Here is a 25,663-nt window from a genome sequence, read left to right on the forward strand (position 1 = left end):
CAGCTTGTTTTTGTTGAGCAGCATGCATGCCTGGGGAGAGAGACTGTGGCGCCGGGATGAGGCGGCATTTTAATAGCAAATCATAGAGTGCAATTTTATTTTTATGGCAGCGTTTGAAGCAAGGATGTGGTTTTCAAACGAAATGTTATTTGAGGAGGAAGAGCTCAAAACCGATTTGCTGCTCATATTCGGGATGGACCGGGGTGGGGCCTCCAAGATGATTCGCGAGGCGTGCCTGCGGATTTCCTGGGATGACATGCATGGGCTTGAAAATCTAATTTCCGTTGAAAAGGTTAGCCCGCATGTGAAGGAAACGCGAAAAAACCGACGGTTTTACCTTTCTATTTCAAGAATGCTCAAGGAAAACATGAGTTCGGTCCAGAGCATTCTTGCGTGTCTGGAAAACAACCCGTGTCTGAAAGAGCGGCTTTTGGCTCCGGGTGCAACGCCCGAGCAGCGCCTGCGCGATTTTTTTCATTTTAGCAGCCTGCTTTTGACAGCGTGGGTCAACGCAATGTATATGCTCCCACGGTTTAGGCCGGCCAAGCAGCCTAGCAGGCTCACTCAGCAAGCGCTCCAGGATGTTTACACCATGCTCTTGAAGAAAGCCGTGTTTACCACAGAAAACGATGCGCGATTTTTTTCAAAGGAGGGCCTGCAAATGCAGGTTTTGAACATGTGCAGAATAGGGGGCATGCATGAGAGCCAAATAGAAAGTGAGGAGCTTTCGAACATTTTCCTAGACTATAAAAACATAACCAGCATCGAAAAGGTAGTGAGTGAGATTAAACTAGTCTTCGAGAGGGAGTTAGACTACAGAGAGGAAGCGATGTCTAACGGCATGGATTATTTCATGGATCCGGGCATGGAAAGCATGTTGATAACGCTGAAGATAATAATTAACAACTGGGACACAATAATGAGTGCAGAGAACCGCGTGCAAGAGCTTTTTTACAGCCAAGACCTGCTGGAGGCCCTGGCCGGCTTGGATATAGATGACCCCGAGTCGATCCGCGCCTTTCACAGCGCAGCTTTGGACTATGTGCAGAAGATCCAGCAGGATCAATCGGTGGACATGCCCTTTTGCAAGGATATACAGCTCAAAGAGGAGAACCAGGAAGCCCTATACGCATCCAGCGTGTACCAAAACACAAAGAGAGAGCTCGTAAAGGAGGCACGGGCGTTTTTGCATGTGGAAGACATTGAGCTCTTCTCGAAGGTGGATGAATCTTTGTACAGATGCTCTATGGAGCCTTTCTTGAGCATAATACCCGAGGTTGCTGAAGAGAAAGGGCTTGAATATGGCAGAAAAGCGCAGGAAGAGCCTTCTGGAAAAGAGGGCATGGATGTCTTGGAGGAGGCAGAGGAAGAGCACCGCATGGACAAGCCCGATATAGAGCCCAGCTGCCAAAGGGAAGCCTCTCCACAAGAAGCATGGAATGATGAAGCGGGCCTATATGCCAACACTCACTTGGAGCGTGAGAAAGAGAGCGAGTGCTCGCTAGAAAGCGAGAAGGAAACAGGAGAGGCGTATTCAGAGCTGGTGGAGGCGGATAGAAATGCTCTTTTGGAGGAAGAATGCGCAGGAATAGACACAAAGCCTGCGGTGGAGTTGAAAGAATGTGGGCATACGCTGATAGAAAGCCTTGGGGAGCATGCAGAAGAAGAGCAGCCGGGTTTTGTAGGGCTACAGGAAACCCCGGCGATCCCTGAGCAGGACTTTGCTTCTGGCAGCGTAGCACGGCTAAAGCAGACGGGCCGAAAAGCACACAAGTCTTCGCCCATTGAGCTTGCAAAACGCAAGAACGCACACAGCCAAAAAAGAGAAGAGCAGGGATTTTTCGAGACGCAGAGTGTGCTTATTGCGTTTGTTTTTGCCGCTGTCTATATGGGAATATGCACATACTCGTGCAGAATGGCTTACCTGCTTATGCACACCAAGAAATGCAGCTTTACCGTAGGCAGAGAGGCTTCTCTGGTATTTTTGGTTGTCATGAAAGCTCTTAGCGCCGCCGGCGTAATTTTATGCGGAATATTCCAGGCTCTTCTTATTTCCAAGGCTATAAAGAAGAGCAGGCGCGCGCTGGCTGTCGGCCTTGCAGCCTGCATTCTGGCCAGCTTCCTTTTAGGCCTATGCATCCCCCAGTGCATTGATGCGCTGACAACCCGCTGGTATAATCTTTGGGCGATCTGCACTCTGCTTGAGGTGTGTGGAGCCATGATATTTACAAAGGCGCCGTGCGCTATTGTGTCTCGAAGGATAAAAAGCCCCTTGGAGAAAATAAGCATAGACTTAGCAAGGATTCTGCTAATTGCTCTGCCTTTTCTTATGCTAATAACCCACATTGTTCTGTGCAAGATAGAAGCCCTGGACAAACGGCTGGTTACTATATAGACCGCTAAGTGTGCCTTTCCGTGCCGGAAACAGCTGCGTGCATAGGAAATTAAACAATAAATCTAACCAGTTCTAGACCCGCCAAGCTGCAAGCCCACTCGAGGTTCCGGCGCAGGCTGTTTCTTCGGGCAAAGGGCGCCCACACACCACTGCCGCGCTTCAAAGGCATTTATTCATATGTCTACACGCCTGCGGTTGTAAAATCGAATTTCTCCTGGGCACAGACTTCGTTTCTCAGTTTAGGCATATGCGCAGACATTCAGCTTAGGCCAAACTATTCGGAAAACTCTGCCTTTCCAAAGCCGCGCGGCAGAAAAGAGAAAAGCGCTTGAAAAGTATGTGAAAGGCCCAGCACGCTTTCCAATGCATCTATGCAGAAGAAATAAAGACCAGCAGAGCCCTTTCTTTCAAACCCCCAGGAGGCTTCCCAGCATTCAAGAAAATACAGTAAGTCACCGGGCTCGCAGCAGCTTTGCATTGGACCCTGTGCTCCAAATAACAAAGCAGTCGCGTCTCTACGCATGTAATGCGAAATGCAACATATAGAAAATGCGCGCCTTTGTGCTTTGGCAGCGCGCATATTGGCACGACATGCCCTTCTGCAGGGCATACCTAGAGGCGAGCGCGTGCAAAAGCCTGAAATTTCGGGTGCTTTTGCGCATGTAGTAACTTGTAAAGCATGCACACTCCCTGCAAAATACTTTTTCAAAAAGAGAAATGGACAAAAAATCTGGGAAAGCAGCGCTGGACTCGCTGCATGACATGACCGAGGCGCTGGGCGGAATACTGCATAATATATCTGAGAGGGCGGCCCCAGATGCCGAGGTCTCAAAGTTTCTCGGCTCTGTTGAGGGGTTAAAAGCGTATTTTGAAGGCCTTTCCTGCGAAGAGTGCCCGTCTGGGCAGGACCTTGGAATAGACGTCCTGTCTATTGAGCAGCACCTCCGCAAAGAGTAGGCAGATCAGAGCTGGCTAGTGCCCGCTTGCTGAGTCCGCAGAGATCCGTTCTTCGCTTGCTGCATCTTGGGCATCCACACTTGTGCACATGCAGAAGACACGCCAGCCGGCTGTCTGTTTGTTTGTCTGCCCAACCGTGCTCGCTTGTGGTAAAATTCGCCGCGTCAACAAGTCCGGCTAGAAAATCAAGCCAGGCTGCAGATTGAACGGCTTAAACCGCTGTTTTCTGCTCTGGAGCTTGATCTTGCTTGTCTGTTATATATGCATTTAATAAAGACAAATTTAAAACAAAGAGAGGCATCCATTTCGGCACACTCGCAGGCCAGAGCTCTTCGCTTTTGCGCGTGTCAGCGCACTCCAGACACACTCTGAATGCATGTGCTGGGCGCTTTTGCGCATATAGTCAGCCCAGCACGCTCTCGCATCTGAAAAATTCTAGTGTTAGGCTTTACAGGCCTCTACGCATTTTATAAAGCCGCGGGCTGCATCTCCAGAAGGGGCACCTAAGGCGCTTTCATGCGCTGCGCGGGCTGCGTCTTTCTGGCGGAGGCCACAAACAGATCCGGTGCGCTGCTTTTCTACTCTTTATTGTGTGAAAACAAAATAAAATTATCCATGGCAGCAGGCGAGCAAAGACTGGCAGTGTTTCCCACCCGAATGTCCCTAGGACAGCTACAAACGCGCACACAGAGCGCAGAGAAGGGCAAGAACCTGATAAAACGAAGAGGCGACGCCCTCCAAGTGAAGCACAAAGAAATTGCATCAAAGCTTTTAGCAAAGAAGATGGAGCTTGAAAAAGAAATAGAAAGCGCGTTTTTCTACCTATCCCGCACGGAGTTTTACGGAGGAGACATGCGGCTTGCCCTGCAGCAGGCCAAAACAAAGCCGCTTTCTGTCCAAATCGAGCTGGAGGGTGTTTCAGGGCTTATAATTCCGTCCTACCAAATAGCTGAGCCCCCTGCCCCCATATACTTCATAGGCACCTCGGGGAAGCTTATCGGAGACACCCGCAACCAGTTTGTGCGCTGCCTTTCCCTGATGGTTGAAATGGCCAGCCTTCAGGTCTCCTTTGAAATGGTGGACCAAATGGTGCTGGCCACCAACAGGCGGGTGAATGCCCTGGAGCATGTGCTCATTCCGAAGCTCGAGAACACAATTATGTATGTGCAGTCAGAGCTGGACGAGCAGGATAGAGAGGAGTTTTTTAGGCTGAAAAAGGTGCAAACCAAAAGACGCAACGCGTAGAGCTTGCAGAAGGACAGTGCATGAGAGCCCGCTGCTTGCAGCTGTGCATTTTCGGCGTGCCTATCCGGCGCGGTAACTAAATAAAGGCGTTTCGGACTCGGGGCTTTTCTAGCGTGAGACTGTCTCCGCGCTGCTTCTGGCTGTGGCTGTACTCTGGCGCGGCTTTGCTTGTTTTTGGAGCGAGTATTTTTGAAGCACTCTTTTTCTGTGATATTTTTGCAATGAAGAAAACACACTCAGAAGTGGACCCGATGATGCAGTATGCCTTAAACCATTCGAAAAGCAGCGAAAACAGCTCGGAAAGCAGCGAAATAGAGTTTGTCGGGCATGAGGAGTCTATGCATGGCAGCACGGTTGTAGGGGACAGCACGGCAAACCAGCCGTACGACTTAACAACAGAAAACACGCTAGAAAATTCAGCGATGCAAAACGCGCCCATGTCGGAAAGCATCTTTCTAGAAGGGGGGCGTGCGCCAGAGCAGGCACATTTTTCTCAGAAAAGAGAGTGGCAGCCCTATGCGACGCTGCACGAAGAGGCCGAGATAGTTGAGATGAGCCATCTGGTGTGCGAAGCTATGGACAAAAGCATGCTTGATGTGTACCGGCTGCTTGAGAGGAGAAAAATGCTGATATCTCGGGTGATGGAAAAAAGCCAAAAAAGCAGGCCTTCCGAGGAGAACACGATCTTTTGTGCAAAAGCCGCGGATGCTTCTCCCGGGAAAGGAGGCCGGCTCGATAAAATGGAAGAGGTTCCCTCAGACGGGTGGCCATACATAAACAGCAACTCGCCGCGGGCAGACACTGCACTTTTTTCCAGCCCCCCAGGGGATGGAAGTGTTCGCAGTGTTTTGCGCATGAAAGAGCCTCCTCTAAGCGGCAGACAAGCGACAGAATGGCACGCAGACACAAGCATGTCTCGAATTCCTATTGAAAGCCTGGCCAGCGCCAGAAGCAGCCAAAGAACAGGCCCAGGCATAGAAGCGCCAGCAGAGATGCACCGCATGCCCCAGCAAGAAGAGCTGCCGGCTGAGCTCTCCTTCCAGCAAAGGCAGGCATATGTGTGTCTGAGGAAAGTGTTTTTTCTGCATGACTTCCGGCAAAACCAGCTCCAAATCGTCATGTCTGTGCTAAGCGGCCGCGATGTGTTTGTGCTCATGCCGACTGGCGGGGGAAAGTCCTTAACCTTTCAGCTGCCAGCGGTGATTTCTCCGGGCATAACGGTTGTGATAAGCCCTCTGCTTGCGCTTATCCAGGACCAAATAAAAAACCTCCTTCTTCGCGGGATCCCTGCGGTTGCCATCAACTCTTCGCTGACGAAGACGGAGAAAGACATCGCGTACAGAATGCTCACCCAGCACGGAATAGAGAAGGACAAAACCCTGCCGGCCGCGCAGCGCATGCCTGCGGTGAAGATAGTGTACGCCACTCCCGAGCTCCTTGTGGAGAGCAGAACCTTCAACCGCGCGCTGGAAACGCTGCAGGAAAACGGCCGTCTCAGCCGGTTTGTTATAGACGAGGCGCATTGTGTGTCCCAGTGGGGGCACGACTTTCGGCCAGACTACACCCAGCTGTTCCGCCTGCGTGAGCTCTACCCGTCGGTGCCTATCACAGCCTTGACAGCAACCGCAACTGCAGCCGTGAAAAAGGACGTGAAAGATGCGCTGCGCCTGCAAAACTGCCAGATGTTCACCCAGAGCTTCAACCGGCCAAACCTGAAGTATCTAGTGATGCCAAAGGGGAAAAACCCAATTCCAAACATTGTAAGCTTTATAGAAACATACTACCCCGAAGACTCGGGCATCATATACTGCCTTTCCAAGCGAGACTGCGAGTGGCTGGCGGAGACGCTGCAGAAAGACCACAAAATACGCGCGGGGTACTACCACGCAGGCCTTTCCACCCGAGAGCGAACCGAGCGGGCTCGGGAGTGGGACTCATCCAAAATCCGGGTTATTGTTGCAACAATCGCGTTTGGGATGGGGATAGACAAAAAGGACGTGCGCTACGTGATACACTACTCTCTGCCAAAGTCTCTGGAGGGATACTACCAGGAAACAGGCCGGGCAGGGCGGGACCAGCTGGACTCTGTTTGTGTTTTGTACTATGCGTACGGAGACAAAAAGAAAATAGACTACATGATAGACGTAAACACAAGCTCGTCGCCAGAAGCCAAATCTCGCCAGCGAAGGCATCTGCAAGAGGTGATTTCCTACTGCGAAAACAAAACAGAGTGCAGGCGGTATCTTCTTTTGCACTACTTTGGGGAGGTGTTTGGCAAAAACTGCGGAAGCGGCTGCGACAACTGCCAAAGAGACGGGGTTGTCGAGCAGATAAACTGCTTGGACGAAGCCTTGCAGATCATTGACATAGTGCGGAAGTCCAAGCTCATAACAGAGGGCCAGCTCATAAAGGACATGCGCCTGCACTCCAAAAAATCAAAAGACATTTTGTCTAGAACTGTTCGATGGCTTGTTGGAAAGGGGCACCTGGAGACAAAGCTTGTGATGGGCGCGCGAGGCTTCTCCTGGAGCTACATAAAGCCCGGGAAAGGGATTCCAGCCGATGCATACATAAGCACACACAGCGACGAAGCCCGGGGAATGCCTCGCCCGAAGGCTTCCAGAGCAAAGCCCTCGTCTGCCGCGCACAAATACTCGCAGAAAATGGATGGGCTGGACGATCTTGACATATAGCTGTAGAAAGGCCGCACGGGCTTACCCATGCGCTGTAGAAATTTCATAGACACCCACTGGCGCAGGAAGCCCTGCCAGCACTGCGCTGCTTTAACAATAAAAGCCCTCTACTGTGTGTTGCAGCGCTGCTGTCGCGCCTTTCATTCTGCGCAAGCCTAGAAGCGTGATTTATCCTGTTCCTACGCAATAAGCCTGCTTTCAGCATTTGCGGAGGGGGTTTAGGCCCTGGGCTGCTGCGGTCTCTGGGCTGAATAAAAAGCCTTTGGTTTTTCGGGCTATTCGCTTTTGTGCGCCAGAAGGATTTTTGGCTTTTCTGCAGCAACTTCTTTTTTAATGCGGCACTTTGCAAATTTTCATGAAGTTTTCTTCTCTTTCTATACTAGAGAGCCTCAAAGAAAGACTTGCAGAAAAAGGATTTGATGAGATGACCCCTGTGCAGGAAAGCGTGGTGCCCCTTCTTCTTCGACAAAGAGACGTGGTGGCCGAGGCTGTCACAGGATCGGGGAAAACCTTTGCGTTTCTTGTTCCGCTTCTCCAGAGGGTGCTGGGAAGGCCGCGCGGAAAAAAAGCCGTTGGCCCCCGCGCGCTGGTGGTGGCCCCCACCCGAGAGCTGGCCCAGCAGATTCACCAGGCCGCGCTCTCGATCACCGAGGGGCTTGAAATGCACATGCAGTGCATTACAGGAGGCGCGCAGCTGGACGAAATTATAGCAAAGCGTCTTCGGGACGGAAACAGCGCGCTTTTGTGGCCAGACGTTGTGGTAGGGTCTCCCGGGAAGGCTTTGGAGCTGTGCAGGGAGGGCGGAATGCCGCTGCGGGATGTGGAGATGTTCGTGCTGGACGAGGCAGATAAAATGCTTTCCTTTGGGTTCCGCAAAGAGGTGTCTGAAATGCTGCGCCTGCTCCCGCGGACAAAGCAAACCGCTGTTTTTTCGGCAACGGTCTCCGAAAGCGTGCACACGCTTGGGCGGCTGGGCATGCGAAGCCCCCTTTTTGTGTGTGTGAAAAACGCACTGCGGGTGCCTGACGGGCTGCGCCTGTTCTCACTGTGCGTTCCGCCTGCCGAGAAAACAGAGGCGCTCCTCCGGGCCATTCGGTCTCTAGGAAAGAAGATAATTGTATTCTTTGCAACGTGCGCACAGGTGGACTACTTTCATTCGCGGCTGGTGCAGACTATTGGCGCAGGCGGCGTGCACACGTGCGTTTTGCGGCTGCACAGAAAGCTCCCGCAAACTGCGCGCGAGGAAGCGTATGCCGAGTATGCAGAAACGGAGTCTGGCGTTTTGCTGTGCACAGACATATCTGCAAGGGGCCTAGACTTCCCTGGGGTTTCTGCCGTGGTCCACTTTGACCTGCCCCAGGACCCTGTGACGTTTGTGCACAGAAGCGGGCGAACAGCCCGGGGAGGAAACGAGGGCATGTGCCTTTTCTTTTGGATGCCAAACGAGAAGGACTACGTCGGCTTTATGCAGGCGCGCGGCGTGCCCATACAAACGCTCCCCGAAAATCTGCTTGCCGAGCTGTCCCCAGCCCGCGTAGAGCCGGTCCGGGCCGCCTTTGGGGAGGCGCGGAAAGCAGCCTCCTCGGACCCGCAGCTGCAGCTTCCAGAGGACGTGGAGAACGAGCAGGATGTGGTGGCGTTTGTTTCGTACATTCGCTCGTACAAAGAGCATTTGCTCAAGCACGTGCTAAACTACAAGGAGCTGGACTTTTCTGGGCTGACAGACCTGTACTGTCTGAAAAGGCTGCCACATGTGCCTGAAATGCGGGGTGTGTACATTCCGCGCTTCCCAAGCCTGCCAAAGAAAAAAGACGGCGTTCCATATGAGGAAATGCCTGCAGAGGGGGCGGATGTCCAGAAAAAGGCGCCTCGCATGCGCGCAAAGAAGGTTGGGACGGCCAACGCTGCGCACAAAAGAGTCCGAAGATAGATACAGCGAAAGGGTCTAGCGCCAACCAGAGATAAAATAAAGCGATGGCCAGAGCCTGATGCATCTAGTGTGTTTCTAGCGTTGGCTAGTTTGTGTTTTTCAAACCTCGATGGCCCGGCCAAGCGGATGCTCTGCCTGCTATGAGGCAGCCTGCTTGGGCACAGGGCAGGCTTGTGCAGGGCCCTTGAGGCGGCCCAAAGTGAGTTTGTCCGGCCCTAAAGCATTGGCAGCGCAGCGACACTCCAACTGCTAAATGCGGCTGTGCATAAGTCTCAAAAATATAAATATCTGGCTGGTTTGAAAAGCAAATTTCTTCGAAGCGCATTTCTGAAAAATCACTTGATAAATACAGTCGTTTCCAGCAGATGCTGCCTATGCCATGACATCTGGTGGGCTTTATGCAAGCACAGCCAGGCGTCTATTAGCCTCGCTGGGAGGGTTTTCTACACAGGGCAGCATGCCATTTGCAAAAAGTCGCACTATTTAAAGCTATCAAAAATTGTTTTCTGGGCTTTGATCTTCCCAAGAGCCTGCGGGTTATTTTGCAGCAAAGTCTAAGGAAGCTGCACAATTTGGTGGAGCTGCGCATGAGGCCGCATAGAGTCGCCTATGCTGCTAGGGCCCTAGGGCTATGCCATTTGGGCACGTCTGGGTGCAAAATAGGCGCGGGGCTTCAACCCAATATGCAAGAAACTGTGGCAAAAGCATGCCAAGGGTGCAAAAATAGCCGCATCTAAGGATGTTCTATTATGCAAATCGGGCCTCTCTAGCGCAGGGTTTGGCCATATGCATTTTCTGCTTCTTTTCTAGAGGCATAACAAAAACAAAATGTATAAGCTATGTTTTATTTTGCTTGACTTTTATTTCTCTCTAAAAAACACTGCAGACTCTGCAGGGCCACATATTTCACTGCATAAAGGGGCCGATGTGATGTCCTCTTGCAGGCTGTGTTTGGGCGTTGGCGTACTAGGCTTCTGTCTTTCTATTGAGGGGCGGGTTTTCTTTCTGCCAGAAGAGAAACCAGGGCAACAGATTGTGCATTACAGAATATTTTGTTTCTAAAGGGGAGTTTATTCATTAATAGGAGTAATATTCGCAGAAAATGCACGTCAAACATGTGTAATCATTTCCAAGGAGCCAACCCAAGAGATAACTTTGTTTAAAGCCGCAGCAAACTAATTCACCACTTGGACAATTGCCAAAATAGCAAGTGCAGCTTCATAACATAGCACGGCCTCTTCGCGCCATGCTGAAGCAGCCGAAAATCGCGAATGCAAAGAATGCTTCATGCTTAAAACGCAACTGTATAAGAGAAAAGCTTTTAAAAGGCCCGAATCTAACAATAAATCGCTGTTAGAACTGCCTTGGGCCTGGAGCGCCAAAATCAGCTTGTGGCAACATTCTATTGGTTTAATGCATTAGCAATATTTGAACTCACAGACTCATTTTCAAAGTGAAAGCATGCGAATTATTTGATGCAAATTGGCAGAAACCATGGGGCTGCGAGGCTCCGCACTATCTTGCATGCCTAACTTGGCAAGCTGTGCTTTTACGCTCTTTGAATCCACAATGTTTTTTTTGCGTCTGCCCACTGTCTCCAGTCTCCCAGGCGCCTGCAGGCCTCTGCAGCTCTTTCCATAGCAGAGCGGCCAGCAGCGCAGCACATTGCAGCTTTCTCTAGCGCGTAGGCTTTGTGCCATAGCAGCAAAAAAGACGCAGCAAAAGACGCAGCAGTCGCCACAACAAGGGCTGTCTTTACCCGACGCCTGCGCGCCTGCACCTGCTCCACAACGCCTTTTAGTGCATATTCGCTTGGCTCCCTGTCAACCAGCGGCTGTATAATCGAAATACTGGGCTCCAAAAGGCAGTCCCCTGCTGTTGAATGCGCCAAGGGGACCTCCAGCTCTGGCAGCTGCTGGAAAGCTTGGTGTTCTGCGCCGAGGATTTTTGAATATGCCGAAACCGAGGCTAGAATGTGGGCTTTCTGGGCTGCTGCCAGCTGCTTAAAAATATCTATTGCACAGAGAATATTTTCTTTCTCGTATGCGCTTTTGATCAGCGCGCCTTGGTACCTTTTTACCCTTTCAATTTCTGCCGCGTATAGGCCTTCTGTGCCAAGAGGTGCTGAGACTTCTTGGTCTTTCACGCGCGCAATAGCCATGCTAGCAGCACGTATCTTCGCATCTATGCTCTGCATCTCTTTTCTAACCGCTGCGTGCTTCTCTTCAGGGCCCTTGACAAGAGCGTCCAGCAGATCCTGGTCCACTGCATTCCCAAAGACTAGTGAGCCAGTAGCGGCGAACCCGTCTTGCACAAATGCAGAGCCTGCAACCTTGCGATGCATGCCCAGCAGCTGGAAGTAGAACTTCCGCTCCTGCAGTATCTCTGACCTGTGGTAGACAAGGCTTCGGATCAGCTTTACGTGGTCGCCGCTGATGTTTCTGATTATATTTCTCACGTCCTCGCGCCCTTTAGCTTGGTAGAGGTAAAGATCCTTCACCGCGCTGAGCCCGGAGCACAGGCGGGTGTCAAGGCCATCAAGGGGCTCGTACAGCTCGCCCAGCGTGTATATATCTGTGCCGGCGCCAACCGAGTGGCTTTCTTCGTGCTCTCTGCAAATCTTTTCCAGAAGGGTCGCAAGATTGTGCGATCTTGCCAGCTTTACATACCCATCATAGTCTCGCACGTGCAGACGCATGTAGTGCAGGTAGCTTGCCGCACTAGCGCCGCAGGCCTTCTCCGCCAGGCCTATCTCCCAAACAATCCGGCCTAGAGCATCCTCTAGGTTTTTTCGCAGGGTTTCCTCGCCATTGCATATGCGCTCCTGCAAGTTTTCTTGGATCACTTTTTTCTGAATGCTGTGCTTTTTTTGGAACATTCTGTCTGACTTTTTTGGCTTGGCTTCTGTGAAGTTCCCAAAAAAGGCCTCGCTGAAAGCAGCGATGTTCGCGGTTTGCGGGAATTTCAGCGTGAAAAACATGTGTGTCTTTAGCATTTGGCAAACCAGCTCTGTCTTGGACTCTGGCCAGCATGTGTCTCCCTCGGGCGCAGCTTTAATGCTTCTATCAAATGCGTAGCAGAACTCGGGATACTCCTGGCCCTCCATGGATTCCGCTGCACAGCTCAGCGGGCCTCGAACAAACGCGTTGTGCTCTCTAAGCGCCCGGCCTATGTCTATCCGCGCGCATATGCCGCAGGACCTAATTAACACTTCAGAACTTTTCTCTTCCATCAGTTTTCTCATTTTTTCAAAATCGAACTTATGTAACCCGGGGCATGCTGGGTCTGTCTTGATTCGGCACAAGCGCTGCAGTTTTCTTCCAAAGTCTAAAGGCGCCTGGCCGCACGCTTTGCCTGCGCATGTGGCAAAAATCGGGTTTGGCTCTGTGCATAACCGGGCATACAAGCAAGGACTCTTTTCGTCCGCTTCAGCTAGAAAGCATGCAGTCGGTTTCTCTGAAAAAGTAGCATCGTTTATTCTTGGCAGAGCAAACAAATCGCATTTTTGCATAAATTCATTGTCCGTTTCGGTTGCCCAGGCCAAGCCTGTCGCACAGCGCACAAATAGTCTCTGGCCAGTCTTAACGGCTTCGCATGCCAATCTCCATCCTATTAGAGTGCGTTTATTTTGGGCCCTGTGGCCTCTTTTTGGCATTCCATGCCCGCATATAATACTATAGCTTTGGAGAGCAAGCACGCTCAAAACACAGTGCTATTCGAAAAGATGGCCTCAAAAATTCATTCTATTTTGGCCCAAAACACTGCACAAGCACTGAACCAGAGACGCCTTTTTGTGCAGAAGAAACAGCGCATCTGCTGTGGAGGCTCTGCTTTTCTTCCAGCCTGATTTGTTTGTGTTTCTATCCGGCGATTAAATAAAATCCATATGCCTGCTTGGTGCACGAACAGCGCAAATATCGGAAGGCGCGCCGCCGTATATATGCGTATACAAAAAGTTATAGAAAAAAGTATAACTGCCTGAATAACCCGAAAGAGCCTTTGCACACAGGAAACATCTGCGTGTCTAGGGCATTAGGTGAGAAGCACACACAGTTGAGAAAAGAGTGGGCGCAGACAATCAGCAAAAAGCATGGCCAGGCAGTTTATTTACTGTGCGCAGCTGGCTTCTCCAGCATGTACTCAAGCATATACCCAACTATCCCCAGTTGATTGCGAACCTGCTGCCAGTCTGGGCTGAATATTGCATATGTGGGAACGAGTAGGCCTTCCCCAGAAAGTATTTTGGAGATTTTCGGGCTTTGCATGCGCGAGTCGCCCAGGCAAATCACCGCCCAATCGTTCTCACACTTGCTGTTAACCGCAATTGTTCGTATTTTGTTACAGCCAAACATCTTCGAGCTGCTTAAGGACAGGTTGTTGTGCAAATTCTTCTTCATGTATATGGTGCTGTGCTTGCCCAGCTCTATGCTCCGTATATGGTATGTGTATATATACAGGCTAGAACGTTTATGGGCTGGTTTTCCTTTTTCAAGCGAAAGAGTGGCGTTTGCAATCTCCAGCTCTAAGTCTTGGTGATCTGCCTGCTCGCCAATGCGCATGCTGTTTTGTGCGTAGTAGTCTTTTCCGTTCCCTGGCTCGGCTGTATAAATGTGTGGAGTGGCGCCCGCCACGTCGCGCAGGGACCGGATGCGAGCAGGTCTTGCTTCTGCACACTTTTCGCATACATACCCAACCTGGAAGTGCGCCAATACCCCCGCAAACAGCTCGTTGAGAAACAGAGGAAACCGCAAAATTCTGGTGTCTTTTGGCTCCCTGCAGTCAGAAAAGGAGCGAAACTCTGCAAGCAGAAGGTTTGTTTGGGCGTCCGGAGAGTCTGCCTCCTTGATGTAGTAGAACACCAAAATCTCAGCGCTTGCGCTGCAGGGCGCTGCGTATGCGGTGGCTTCAGGGTCTCTGTACGACCATGTGCGGGTTTTCGGGCTAAACGCAAACACATGCAGGTTTTGCTTCGGCTTGCTGTAGAGCGCCGAAATGTAAGCTATAATGTGCGCACACCGCAGGCCAACGCCTGCCTGTGTCGGCAAAACCACAACTTTCCGCGCCTGTTTCTCGTTGTCCATGTAGTATACATGGTGCATGTGCATTTCTTGAAAAGGCGCCCTTCTAGGACTGTTGCACAGAAGGCTTTTTCTATGCCAAAACTGTGCTGTTCCAGCCTCTTTATCTACCATAAAAAAGACTTTTATGTATTCGCTGAGAAAAATGCGACTTTTTCCCTCTAGAGGCGGCTTGCCCGCACACGGCGGGCATATATGGTAGAAAATGGCCACAAACTGGCGCAGAAAAGCGTATTGGGCATGCGCAAACCATGAGTCCTTTCTATACACGTGCATCCAGAGCCAGTGCTTGCACAGCGCGTGTTCTACTTTGGCGCAGGCCGTGCTTACCGCGTCTTTGTAGCTTTCTGTGGCCGCGGCTCTTCCTCCATGCGCAGACATAATGCTTGCCATCTCCTGCAGGGCAGAAAGTGTGCCAAAAAAAGCAGCAAACTCGACTTTTGTGCCTGTGCATTGTTCTAAGAGGTGCTGCAGCTTTTTTTTCAGCGCTTGGTTTTCCAGATGTCTCTGGTGCATTTGGGCAATGAAGTCTTTGCTAGTTCTGCAGAAGTCGCTGAACACCTCTGAAATTGTGAAGAGGCTCTGTATGGCCGCGCGCAGGCTGCTCATATCGTTTTTCAGGAGAATGGAGGGCAGGGGCCCGGGGCCGCATGCTGTGCCTACGGCTTTTTCCATCGCTTGGATAAGCTCGCATGCTGTGCTCTCGGAACATATAGCGCCTTTCTGCTCGGTTGTGCTTTGTGCGCTGTGATTTCCGGCATCTGGGAAGTGGCATTCAAAAAATCGAATGGCGCTCTGCACCTCTTCCCGGCTCCAGAGAAACACCCCGTGCAGGGCTTGGACTATGTTTTCGGTTTTTTCAAAAAGATCCAGAAGCGCCTGGCCACTCCCTTCAAGCTTCCACCCAGACTGCTCAAAGCTTTCAATGCCTGCCAGAAGCGCCTCGGCCTCCAGCAGAAGGTGGTACTTTTCCTCGGGCGGGCTTCTGTTCTTAGCGGCGCTTCCCAGAAGAAACTCCAGCACCGGGCTCTGCCGCGCATGTCCTGGTTTAAGGACGGAGTGCTTTTCTCTGGAGCCTTTTAGGGCGCCCGGGCTAGGAGCTCTGCTTCGGGCGCTCTTTAGAGCGAACGACGGTTTTGCTAGCTGGTGCTCTGCAGAGACTATTTTTTTTTGCAGCGGGTTTTTTGTGTATCTCGCTGTGCGTTTTGACCGGCCCACAGAGAATGGGGTTTCCTGCGCGTGCTTCTCCACAGCGCTCGGGCTCGGGCACCTAAGGGGCTTTTCTGCAGACACGCAACTGCACACCTCTTTATCCGAGCAAAAAGATGTGCGCATCATCGCGCCAAACAGCACAAACATGCATTTTTGCTTTTGTCCTGCTATTTTCATGCATAGACATGCACATATCTACTTATATGCAAAACATCACACTGATACGCGCTGTTCCAGCCTATATGTGCGCAAAAATACGGCGCAAAGGCCAAAAACGCATATGCACCTGCATTGTTTATTGTCTTTCTATGCGCTGATCTGTCTGCACTCTGGCTTCATTTCTTGAAGCAGGCCCAGCAGCTTTGCATACTTCTCTTCGCCGTCCATGCTCACCAGAAGGTCTTTCAGCTCTTCAACGCCCTTTATTGCCTTCTCTTTGCTTTCCAAATAGACAAACAGCTTGAGCTTCACGGAAGCTGGGGTTTCTATGCGGTCAAGGCATACTCTGCTGTACAGCTCTGGCGCCAGATGGGAGCTGATGGGCTCTTTTTTTATAAGCGCGCATACAAACCAAAAAAGACACACTGTGTCTTTGAACACGGCAGCTTGCTTTTTGTCCGCTTCGTCTACGTCCAGAAGAAGCGCTGTAAACTCTTCGGCTTTGCACAGCGTGTTCTCTTTAAACAAAAATATTGACGCCCACGCCACGCCCTCAGCAGTGCTTAGCATGTAGCATTTAAACAACGGCGTGCTTGTTTGGGCTTTGTATGCCTTGAAGTACTCCATGACTGTGTCAACGTCGCCTGTGCTATCTTCGGATGCGTAGATGTTCACTTCCAGCACTCTAAACAGGCTGTCAAACAACTTTGAGCTCGTCGTTTTTTCCAGCATGATGTTAGGGAACAGCTCCTTCAGCGAGCATGTGCATACTGGCAGGGTCAAAAAGTCCTCCTGTGTGCTATGGTCGTCGAGAGGAATGCTGCCCAGAATGTTTGAAATGAGGCGGACAACTGGATGGGCTTTTGCCAAGGCTATGCCTCTTGCCTTTGCACACAGAAGCAGGCCGCTTGCAACGCATTTCTTGTAGAATATGTCGATGGGTCTTCCAACCAAAAAAAGGCTGTTTATGTTTTCCAGCGTCCTCAAAACCAATGCTTTTTCGCCGTTTTCTTCACTTTCAAGCTCGTCAGATGAGTCTGTCATCATTTCCTTTGGCAGCCATTTGTCTATGTATGCAGACAAAAGGCACCCGAAAAAGCTCGCGGGCGCCTGGTCCGCCATATTTTCTGTGTCCATCTGCTTTTTAAGCAGCCAGGTGCAGGCAGGGAGCAAAGAGACCTGCATATGCCTAGAAACCAGCTCTATATTCAGCCCCTGCTCTACTTGGCAGCCTTTGTGCGTGTACTTAAGGGATAACTCTGTGAAAATTTCTGGGCAGTTGTCGCTCCGCTCGCCCTTTCGCATGCTAGAAAACTCAATTTCCAGCTGGTTGTTCACAGAGAGGCCCTTTAGCAGCCCGCGCGCGTAGTTCTGCACCTCTAGGAAGAGCTCCTTCTCCGATTCTTTTTCGCTTTTTGCGCGGCGCATGAATGCGTCCAGCGTCTCTTGGTGTGCGTCCAGATGGCCGGTCACCTCTGCAACCACGCACAGCACGCTCAAAAGTCCCGAGCGCAGCTCGTTCTGGCTTTTCCTACAGTATGCAATGTGGCTGCACGTCAGGCCGGAGACTACGCGGTTCCACTCCTGCATCGCCTCGAGGGTGGCGCACTTTCCAGGGACAGCATGGCGGTTCTCGAAAAACGCCTTCAGGGCCTTTGCCTTGTTGCATTCTGCTCTTTCGCCGAGCATGCGGGATATTTTGTACGCATTCGCATCGGGATCGTATGCAAGGCAGCAGAACAGCGCAAGCAGCCCAGCCTCCACACAGTTGCTGAAGGATTCGCCCAGAAGCTCTGGCCGGTCCTTCTGGCAGGCGCGCACGCTTGTGTACGCAGGCAGCGTGCTCGGGTTGTTGAAAGGGAACCAGCTCAGCTCTTTTAAAATATCTTGTAGATTCAAGAGCGGGGCCAAGCACGTTTCTTCCTCAGTTTTTTTCTCCGCCGGCAAAAAGCAAGCCGCATAGATGTCGTCGATGTCGCAGGCAGGACTTAGGTTTCTAAGTATGGTGTGGGCGCACCTAGCAATTTTGGTCACCTGCTCTGCACTTTTTACATACTCGAACAGATACGCCTGTATCAGGAACTGCGGGCTGTTTAAAAAGCCGCCGGTTTTGAACTCCTCCTCTGCATCTGGCAGCTTATCCCGACCTGTGTATTTTTTAAAGAATTTTACAATCTGGGCAGTGCCTTTGGTTGAGACAGAGCTGTTTTTTTCTGAGTCTATTTCAAAAACGGCGCAGTCCGCAATGTTCGGCTTTGCGTCTTTCTGCGCATATTGCTGCATGCTTTTTTTGGTTTTAAACAGGATGATGCTGTGTTGTGTTTCCTCAATGGGCACGTCCACGCCCTCGCTCAGCAGAAGTAGGGCTGCCAGCAAATAGTTCGCTTCCTTTGGCTTAAAGCTCTCCAGCGCATTGAAAAAAGTGTCATTTCGGCCGGCGACAATCGACAGGCTGCCTCCGTTTGTAGATGGAAACATCTTTATAAGCGTGCTGTGATACTGCTGCACGTACTCTGCACTTTCGAAGGCGTGTCCAATTGCTGCCTCGTCTGGTATGTATGCTTTGTCGTGGCTTGCATTTCTTGAATATACGTATCTGTTTTCGCTGAATGCAAGACTGTACTTTGTTTCTATTTCTGGCGAAAAAAAGCGTTTGTTGTGCATGTATCCTAGCTCAGCATACATGTATCCCCTCAGCATGTTTAGCGGGCCTTTTGGGTGGATGTAGATTCCCTCGCCTCCTACTTCTTCATTCTGCGCGTTTATCAATTCTTCGAGTGAAATGCGTGCATCTGCTGGGAGTGCCAGCAGCGCAAAGAACAGGAAGTATACTTTCATTGCTAAGGAAAATTTTTTTCATTTTATTCTAAAAAATCAGCAGTTGGTGATTTTCCTAGGCAACCTCCAGCTCTATCCAGAACGCCTAGCAGCCTTCTGCAAAACAGGCCATGCCCTTCCTGCACTCTTCTGGAAATACCCACGCGATTCCAGCAAGCATGCGCTGGGGTATGCTTAAGCAAGGCGGCGTTCGTTTTTACTTCCAGCCTCAAAGACTTTCTATGCTGTTTAGAGTTCTTCTCCCCAGACTCTACCAGGGCGCATCTGTTTCTTTTCTTGTGATCTGAAATGGGGCGGGAAAAGACCCTGGAAAAGGCATTTTTCCTGCTTTCTTGTGCCAAACGCAGTTTTCCCATTACATTGTTGTGCACATGTTTGGGTTTGGGTGATTTCGACCTTTTTGTGGCATGGAGGCAAGCCAAGCGCAGCACGCGTGTGTGCCTTTGCTTACAAATGGGCGCAGCGCTGCCTTAGACGCGGGGCGACGCTTTTTCAGCGAAGCCGTTGCGCACATAAATAAATGCCCCAAAATATGCCAAGCACATAAAAATGCAAAAATAAAGTTAAAAGCAATGAAATCTGCGATAAGAATGCAATTTTTCACCGCCTAGCTAAATAACAGAAATCAAAAATGATACCCGAAATGCCTTGAGAACATATAATATATAAAGGAGAAAAAAGAGAAAAACATGAAAATACTTGGAACAGCCGTGTTCGCGTGGGCTTTGCTCTTTTTCATACTTGCAACCACATTTATCGGCATGCAGGCAGACAAACAAGAAGCGATCCGCATACAATGCAAAACTCCAGCGCCCTCAAGCTCCGCCCAGGACAGTGAGTACAAAACCGTGTGCTTTTTGTACGACAAAAACAGCCCGCACCCGAACCCGGAGCCTTTGGGCTTTTTATACGAAACAGCCAGCACCATAAAAACAAATCCCAACGAGAACTGCACAAAAATATCCGGAGAAATCGTAGACGGTGCTGGCTTGAGAAAGCTGGTGAGTCCGAACAGCCACCGATTCTTCTGCTTGTTCAGTGAGAAAATCGTGAAGCAATTTTCAAGCCTAGGAATGGCCGAGCTGTCGTGCAGCATAACAAGGGAGTCGTATGTAAACACTCTGAAGAGCGTAATCCCCGACATTTTGCTGGAAACCAAGCCTGGAGACCCTCCCATAGCGGCCAAGTATGCAATGGTTCCCAAAGAGTATGCATACGAGACGCTCAAGCTGACGTCTCAAGCCTGTCTGGATGACAGCGAGTACTTTGGCTCTATGGTAAACCTTATAGACGAGCTGTGCGAAAACATGGACACACACCACAACAGGACGGCTGCTGAGCAGCTTCAATGCGTTGCAGCCATCCCGCTGGTGTACGAGGCATTCAGAGAAAACATATTTAACAAGGTTTTGCTGGTAAGCTCCAAGTACAAGAGCGAGCTGCGCACGCTGGAAAGCATGTCCGACAGAACCTCCGCACAGATATCTGCGATAAAACTTAGAATAGAGACCTATGCGTTTCTTCGGATTTTTGAGGTGCTGAACACCGTTTTCGACATCATAGGCAAAATTTCCATGGACATACTTCCCCAAGGACGCATGACTTTTTTTGACACTGCAAGCCAACAAAGAGTTTTCCGAAGTGCCGTTCAAAACCTCATAGACCCTGCTTCGCCAAATAGCATTCTTATATACCCGCTGGAAAAAAGAAATTGGGCGATTAGACTTCTAATCTCTAGGAAAATGCTAGCCAAAGAGATGGACATGGTTGTGGAGTCGCCAATGGATAGCATAAAAGAGGACATTGCGCTGATGGACACCGTGCTTGCCGGCCTAAAAAAGAAGCTGGGCGAAAGCCAGGTGACCATGGAATTGTGCCAGGGGCTGGATGAGCTGGCCGATATGGCTCCCATTTTCAACGGCCTGGCAGAGCTGCGGTCAAAAATGAACGAATACCGCGCGAGCAGCATTAAGATGGCGGGCCGGTACAGTAGGATGGCGTCCAGCGCGTGCCCGGAAAACAAGACTTGCACCACAAATCAGAGCGCAGACTTGGAAATAGTAAAGGCGCAAAAGAAACTGTACGAAGAGGCGCTGCATCTCCCCAGCAGCCTGAGCCCCTCCTCGAACCAAGGCGCCTCTTGCCAGAAAATGGACCCAGGCATGGCTGTTTTTTGCGTGTCTATGTGGGTTCTTTGCTGGTGCTATCACTCCATTCCCTAGGGGCACTTCGGGTTTGCACACGCTGCTGTGGAGGGCGCAGGTGAATGCAGCGCTCGCTTTTCAATAAAATGCATGCTCGTGGATACTTTTTCTTCGCCTTTATTTTGTTGCTGCGCTGCTGTTGTATAAGAAAACAGGCAGGCCCATGGACAGACGCAATGTGGCGTGTGCGTGACGGGGCGCCGCATTTGCATGTTTTTTGTAGTAAAACAGCAGCGCAGCAACAAAATAAAGGCGCGAGCGCGAAATCGGCCAGAAGAGCAAGGAACACTTTGGCCTTTGTTTATGTGCCCAAGAAAAGCGGTCTGCGCCGTAGGCCTCTAAACGCCCGGAATAATTTTCAAGCGGCACGCGGCCAGTGCGCTGCACATGATGTGCTTTGAACGCTGCGTTTCTGGGCCCTCTTGTTTGTGCAGGGTGCTCTCCAAAACAACAAAACCAGCACACACGGGCCCGGAGCACAGACAAAAAACGTGCGGCCATATGCTCGCGTTCACACCAGAACCCGTTCGATCTCTGAAGTTAAGCGCGTGACAGCTTTGATAGTACTGCGATGGGAGACCGCGTGGGAACACAGAGTGCTGCACTTTTTGTTTAGGGAAAAAAGCGCAAAAAATCTATGGTTTCGGAGCTTGCGCCCTCGGGCAAGCCCAATCACTTTGATCGACCACGACACACATCAGAAATTACACGTGATCGGCTTTCTGCCCGGAATATAAAATAAAACAGGCGCACTTTTTGTATGAAAAAAGGTGCTCGCAAACAGCACAGATGGCCTTTTCTGGCTCTGTGCGGGCTGTTTCTGTGCAGCAGCTTCTTTTTTTGCTTTTGTTTTATGGGGCAGGCCTCTGGAAGAAAGCCGCAGGGCAGCCTGAGAAAGCCAAGAGAGCAGAGGCTGCGCGCAATAGACATGCTAACGCGTCAAATGATGTTTATAAACCACGATCAATTGATCGATGTATAGTGCATAGATAGAAAATAATTTTTATTCGGAGATGAGATTGCGTTTTGGAGTGCTATTATGCGGACTTCTTGCAGCCGTGCAGATGGCAAAATGCATATACATGACGCACGAAGAGATGCTGGCGTGCCAGAACAAGGAGGTGGGCCACGTGGGCGGAAAGCCCGTGTATGTGAACACGTGCTGGGGCGGGCACCCGGTGTGCATAGCGCAGCTTTGCCGGCTGGGGTATGTGTACAAAATGCGGGCGCACTCGTGCATGGTGAACACAAGCTTCAGTCTGGCGCCGGACAGGCGCTTAGACGAGCATACATATACGAGAGAGCCGGAGAAGGACTGGCTGCATTCGGGAATGGCTGCTAGCGATGGTGGATACAGCGTGGAGTTTCACAGGGCGCTGCTGCAGATGTTTGGGCTGCGGAAATCTAGCGGGCCGGAGTACGACTGCCTGACAGTTGAGTGCGCGCGCGCAGGCTCTTTTATTCAGTTCCTCCGGATGGGCTGCAAGACGCAAACAGATTCGCACTATGTGCTGGCAGCGCTGCTGCTCCTGTGCGAGGACGTGAACGTGCCGATTGAGCTGGCCAAAGACAGAGTGACTATAAGAAAAAGAAAAGGCAGCAAGGACGTGTTGGTTGACGCCCGCATGGGAGGGGAAGCTTTAGGCAGCAGAAAATGGCAGGTTTCCGAGGCTTGGCAGGTAATAAACTTCTTCAAGCAGTACAGAGACACACACAAGATGCCGAGCACGTATGAGGGCTTCCAAAAGGGCGGCTTTCTGGAGAGCCCGCAGCTCCTTATTCTCACGTACATCGGCGAGTATGTGAAAAACGCCGAAGAGCTTATGTCTGTGATGGAGTGTGCGTTCAAGATTGTGGAAGGCATGGGACTGACTAAAAACTTTAAATACCCGAGCAGCGTGGTCAACCGGCTTTTTGTGCCTGCGAGCGGTCTGCCTGAGGCCCAGGCGTATCTTGCGCCGTTTCTAAAGGCATTTCCTGCTTTAGCGGCCTTGGAGCGCTTTGAAGAGTTTAAATGCTTTCAAAGAGGAGCAAGGTGGTCAAATCAAACAAAATATGCCTCAGACGGGGAGGAGGAATACATGGACGACCGTGGCACAAACTGCAGGTTTATTAGCGAGTGCCTGCTTTTGTCTTTTCTTGCGTTTGACTCCGAAAAATATGCGCACAGCCTGGAGGGCCTTCTGAGTGGGGCCGAGAACACGGAGGAGGTGGAGAAAACCAGGGCGTTTTTTGGTGAGCTGCAGACGTGCATTGAAAAAAAGTGCTCCTCTTTGGGATTTCCCAATAACACACAAAAGAAGAGGTACAGGGACCTGTGGGTCAAGATGAACACGCAGTTTAAGCGGGCGCTGGGGAATGCTGCGCCGACATTCCTAAACAAGATGCGCGTGCTTGCGCAGATGACGGGGCGGCCGCAGGCCGTGGTGGACAGGCTTACAGCACACCAAGCGACCATGGACGCCAAAAGAAGCACAGAGTTGACCCCTGAGGCGATTGAGTGCGTTCGGGCGCTGCTGTGCTCAATATCAGTAGACAAAGATGTGAAGGTGACCATTCAGAAGCAAATGGATCGCTCAGAGCCCAAAGGCTATCTTTTTATAGTAAAGCATGCAAAATTATGCGCGTGCATCGAGCAAATTCTGGATATGTCGTTCTGTGAAAGCAGCTCCTCGAAGATATCTATTTCGCTGCCATGGTTTAGCGCTTCTGACAAATTGCAGGAAAAGCTGGACGTGGAGCCCGCAAAATACAGACAGCATGGGCTGTTTTCAAGCTTTGTGCTTGCGGAATGCATGCACCAGATGGCGATAGGGGCAGTCGCGCGGAGCCTTTCATACGCAACAACCAAAGAGCTGCGGGAGGCTGCGAGAAAGGCGGTCGAGCACAGCGCGGACCGGCCAAACCGGGTGCTTTTTTCGCTGCCGGCTGCAGGCGAGGACATCAGAAAAGAGCTTGTATCTGCGCTTGTGCTGTATGCCGAGCAGAAGGAGATTATGCTGACTCCAGAACACCCAATAAGCCGGCTGGCTGCAAATGTGATGGGAAGCATCGACCTTGGCGACATGGCAGCGCAGTGTAGGGTCTTGGGAGTGCCTGTGGTCACCGGGGCTCTGCAGAAATTGTGTCCGACGGTGCAGCTATCTGACCGATTGCATCGGGAGATTTGGAGTTTGCAGAAATTTGCCGACTATGACGGGCTGTATCCTGCAAAAGAGGCGCGCGTGCTTACACACCGAAGCATGATGCAGTATTTCCGGGAATACGCCGTGAGAACAGGCAAGCCGCTGTACATGTGCGAGATGCTGAAAGATGCTGCTAAGAGGTGGTCAATTCAGTGGATGCGTCTATCTGTGGACAATCCGTGGAGAACGCTGGGAGAGATCCGTGCGCTTTTGCGGGCAAAGCACACGGGGGAGGATTTGCAGAGGGCTGAGGCTCTGATTGCGCAGCTGCGGCAGGTCTGGGCGGAATACTTCCAGTAGAAGAGGCTGCCGCAAATGCAGTGTGCGGATTTTGTCGGCAGTGTTTGAGCCAGAAATGAGTGGCGCAGGAAATGCTCCAATAAAAAGAGTGCTCTTTTCTGCGCTCACTCTCTAAAATATGACGGTGCGCAGCCAATAAACATGATCCATTAGACATACTTTTCAGCGTGCAGCGCGGGGAAGAGGCGGGGCTTTCAAAGCCTTGGCTGCTTTGCGTGTGCTCTATGGGTTTCGCCTATTTTTGGCAAATTCTTTTGTGCTTTTTCTGTTTAGCGCAGAAAGAAGCCTGCATGCCACAGCACACCCTTTCGTGTCTGAGTTGCGAAACCTCTCCTGCTGTTGTGGAAACTGGCTGAGGAACTTTTATTTTCCTTCTTGCAAGCCTTCGGAAGGAAACTTTCAATTTGGAGGAAACTGTGTGGAGGTGTGTTTCGTTTCCTTTTTGTGCACTATGTCTGAAAAGCTTGCAATGGGCCAGAATGGGCCTGGGAGCGGGTGTGCACAGGGAAACAATCAATAAAACAAGTGGCTATATTTGTCTGTTGTTCTTTGGAGAAGCAGAGGGCCAGGCGCAGGAGAGGGCAAGCGCTTTATCAGGCCGTGTCTTGCTGCAGAGTGCTGCATGTTTTAGTACTGTGTATGGATAAAGCCTGGAAAGAAGAGAGAAAATAAAGAAAATAAAGCGAGCAAAAAGCAGTGGGTTTCTACGGGTTGAAATAAAAAAATAGAATAAAGAGTTTGTTTTTGGAGCATGCAGGTAGTTATAGTAGAAAAGAGAAGAAGGGTATAAAGTAGAGAGATAGCACATGAGAAAGCAGAAACGGTCAGTAAAGCGCAGGGGGCGTGGTCTTCCTGTTGGAGGGTCTTTTGAATGTGGGGGTCTTTATTGATGCGGGTGCGGGTGCTTTCTCTTTTCTTTGTGAAGAGAGACAGTAGAACTAGCTAGATTTATTGGTTAATTTCCTACGCACACAGCTGTTTCCAGCACGCAGAGGCGCTTTTCGGAGCTCTTTGCAAAACTTGCAGAGCTAAGAAATTCGGAAAGGCTCTTCCAAAAGTTTCTCTCCAATGTGAAGGTTTCTTTCCCAAGCTTTTGCAAAACAAACTAATAAAAAAATCCTCTCACTCTGGCTTTCCGCTTCTGAATTTCTTCCCGTTTGCCGGCTTCTCCTGTTCTTCATTCGCGCCTTCTGCATGCACACCCCGCAAGTTCCTCCAAGAGAGACAGTAGGCAGGCTTGTTTTTTATTTTTGTGCGCGGGAAAAGGGAGAAGCAGCACACAGGCGTAGGAGAAGACAGCAAGGGCGGGAGGGAGCGCGGGCGTTCAAAGTATCAACACGAGAGCAAGTGTATAAAGAGGTGCGAACTAAGATGGAAAACAAAGAACAACCCAAAGACACTTAAAACCATCATTCGGGCACAGTGCAAAGTAAAACCGGTGGTGCAGAACATATAACCTGAGCATGC

At 50.7% G+C, this 25,663-nt stretch overlaps 10 protein-coding genes across 10 annotated transcripts; 7 read left to right on the forward strand and 3 right to left on the reverse strand.

The window, feature by feature from the left end:
- Positions 1-103: 103 nt before the first annotated feature.
- NEMAJ01_0239 (uncharacterized protein) lies at positions 104-2,395 on the forward strand (the record flags this gene model as incomplete). Its single annotated transcript, XM_047914077.1, has 1 exon — positions 104-2,395. The coding sequence occupies one exon, from the start codon at positions 104-106 to the stop codon at positions 2,393-2,395; it is 2,292 nt and encodes a 763-aa protein (XP_047770034.1).
- Positions 2,396-3,112: 717 nt separating this feature from the next.
- NEMAJ01_0015 (uncharacterized protein) lies at positions 3,113-3,352 on the forward strand (the record flags this gene model as incomplete). Its single annotated transcript, XM_047913853.1, has 1 exon — positions 3,113-3,352. One exon carries the CDS (start codon positions 3,113-3,115, stop codon positions 3,350-3,352), a length of 240 nt encoding a protein of 79 aa, XP_047769810.1.
- A 615-nt stretch (positions 3,353-3,967) lies between these two features.
- NEMAJ01_0240 (V-type H+-transporting ATPase subunit D) lies at positions 3,968-4,597 on the forward strand (the record flags this gene model as incomplete). The annotated part of the gene is made up of 1 exon (XM_047914078.1): positions 3,968-4,597. One exon carries the CDS (start codon positions 3,968-3,970, stop codon positions 4,595-4,597), a length of 630 nt encoding a protein of 209 aa, XP_047770035.1.
- A 221-nt stretch (positions 4,598-4,818) lies between these two features.
- On the forward strand, positions 4,819-7,290 carry NEMAJ01_0241 (bloom syndrome protein; the record flags this gene model as incomplete). Its single annotated transcript, XM_047914079.1, has 1 exon — positions 4,819-7,290. The coding sequence occupies one exon, from the start codon at positions 4,819-4,821 to the stop codon at positions 7,288-7,290; it is 2,472 nt and encodes an 823-aa protein (XP_047770036.1).
- A 355-nt stretch (positions 7,291-7,645) lies between these two features.
- On the forward strand, positions 7,646-9,220 carry NEMAJ01_0242 (ATP-dependent RNA helicase DDX55/SPB4; the record flags this gene model as incomplete). Its single annotated transcript, XM_047914080.1, has 1 exon — positions 7,646-9,220. The coding sequence occupies one exon, from the start codon at positions 7,646-7,648 to the stop codon at positions 9,218-9,220; it is 1,575 nt and encodes a 524-aa protein (XP_047770037.1).
- Positions 9,221-10,769: 1,549 nt separating this feature from the next.
- Positions 10,770-12,464, reverse strand: NEMAJ01_0243 (uncharacterized protein; the record flags this gene model as incomplete). The annotated part of the gene is made up of 1 exon (XM_047914081.1): positions 10,770-12,464. One exon carries the CDS (start codon positions 12,462-12,464, stop codon positions 10,770-10,772), a length of 1,695 nt encoding a protein of 564 aa, XP_047770038.1.
- Positions 12,465-13,323: 859 nt separating this feature from the next.
- NEMAJ01_0244 (uncharacterized protein) lies at positions 13,324-15,687 on the reverse strand (the record flags this gene model as incomplete). Its single annotated transcript, XM_047914082.1, has 1 exon — positions 13,324-15,687. The coding sequence occupies one exon, from the start codon at positions 15,685-15,687 to the stop codon at positions 13,324-13,326; it is 2,364 nt and encodes a 787-aa protein (XP_047770039.1).
- Positions 15,688-15,816: 129 nt separating this feature from the next.
- Positions 15,817-18,507, reverse strand: NEMAJ01_0245 (uncharacterized protein; the record flags this gene model as incomplete). The annotated part of the gene is made up of 1 exon (XM_047914083.1): positions 15,817-18,507. One exon carries the CDS (start codon positions 18,505-18,507, stop codon positions 15,817-15,819), a length of 2,691 nt encoding a protein of 896 aa, XP_047770040.1.
- A 689-nt stretch (positions 18,508-19,196) lies between these two features.
- Positions 19,197-20,729, forward strand: NEMAJ01_0246 (uncharacterized protein; the record flags this gene model as incomplete). The annotated part of the gene is made up of 1 exon (XM_047914084.1): positions 19,197-20,729. The coding sequence occupies one exon, from the start codon at positions 19,197-19,199 to the stop codon at positions 20,727-20,729; it is 1,533 nt and encodes a 510-aa protein (XP_047770041.1).
- A 995-nt stretch (positions 20,730-21,724) lies between these two features.
- Positions 21,725-24,196, forward strand: NEMAJ01_0247 (uncharacterized protein; the record flags this gene model as incomplete). Its single annotated transcript, XM_047914085.1, has 1 exon — positions 21,725-24,196. The coding sequence occupies one exon, from the start codon at positions 21,725-21,727 to the stop codon at positions 24,194-24,196; it is 2,472 nt and encodes an 823-aa protein (XP_047770042.1).
- Positions 24,197-25,663: the final 1,467 nt, after the last annotated feature.

The sequence above is a fragment of the Nematocida major genome (assembly GCF_021653875.1).
Source record: "Nematocida major strain JUm2507 chromosome Unknown 2424, whole genome shotgun sequence".
NCBI classification, from domain to species: Eukaryota; Fungi; Microsporidia; genus Nematocida; species Nematocida major.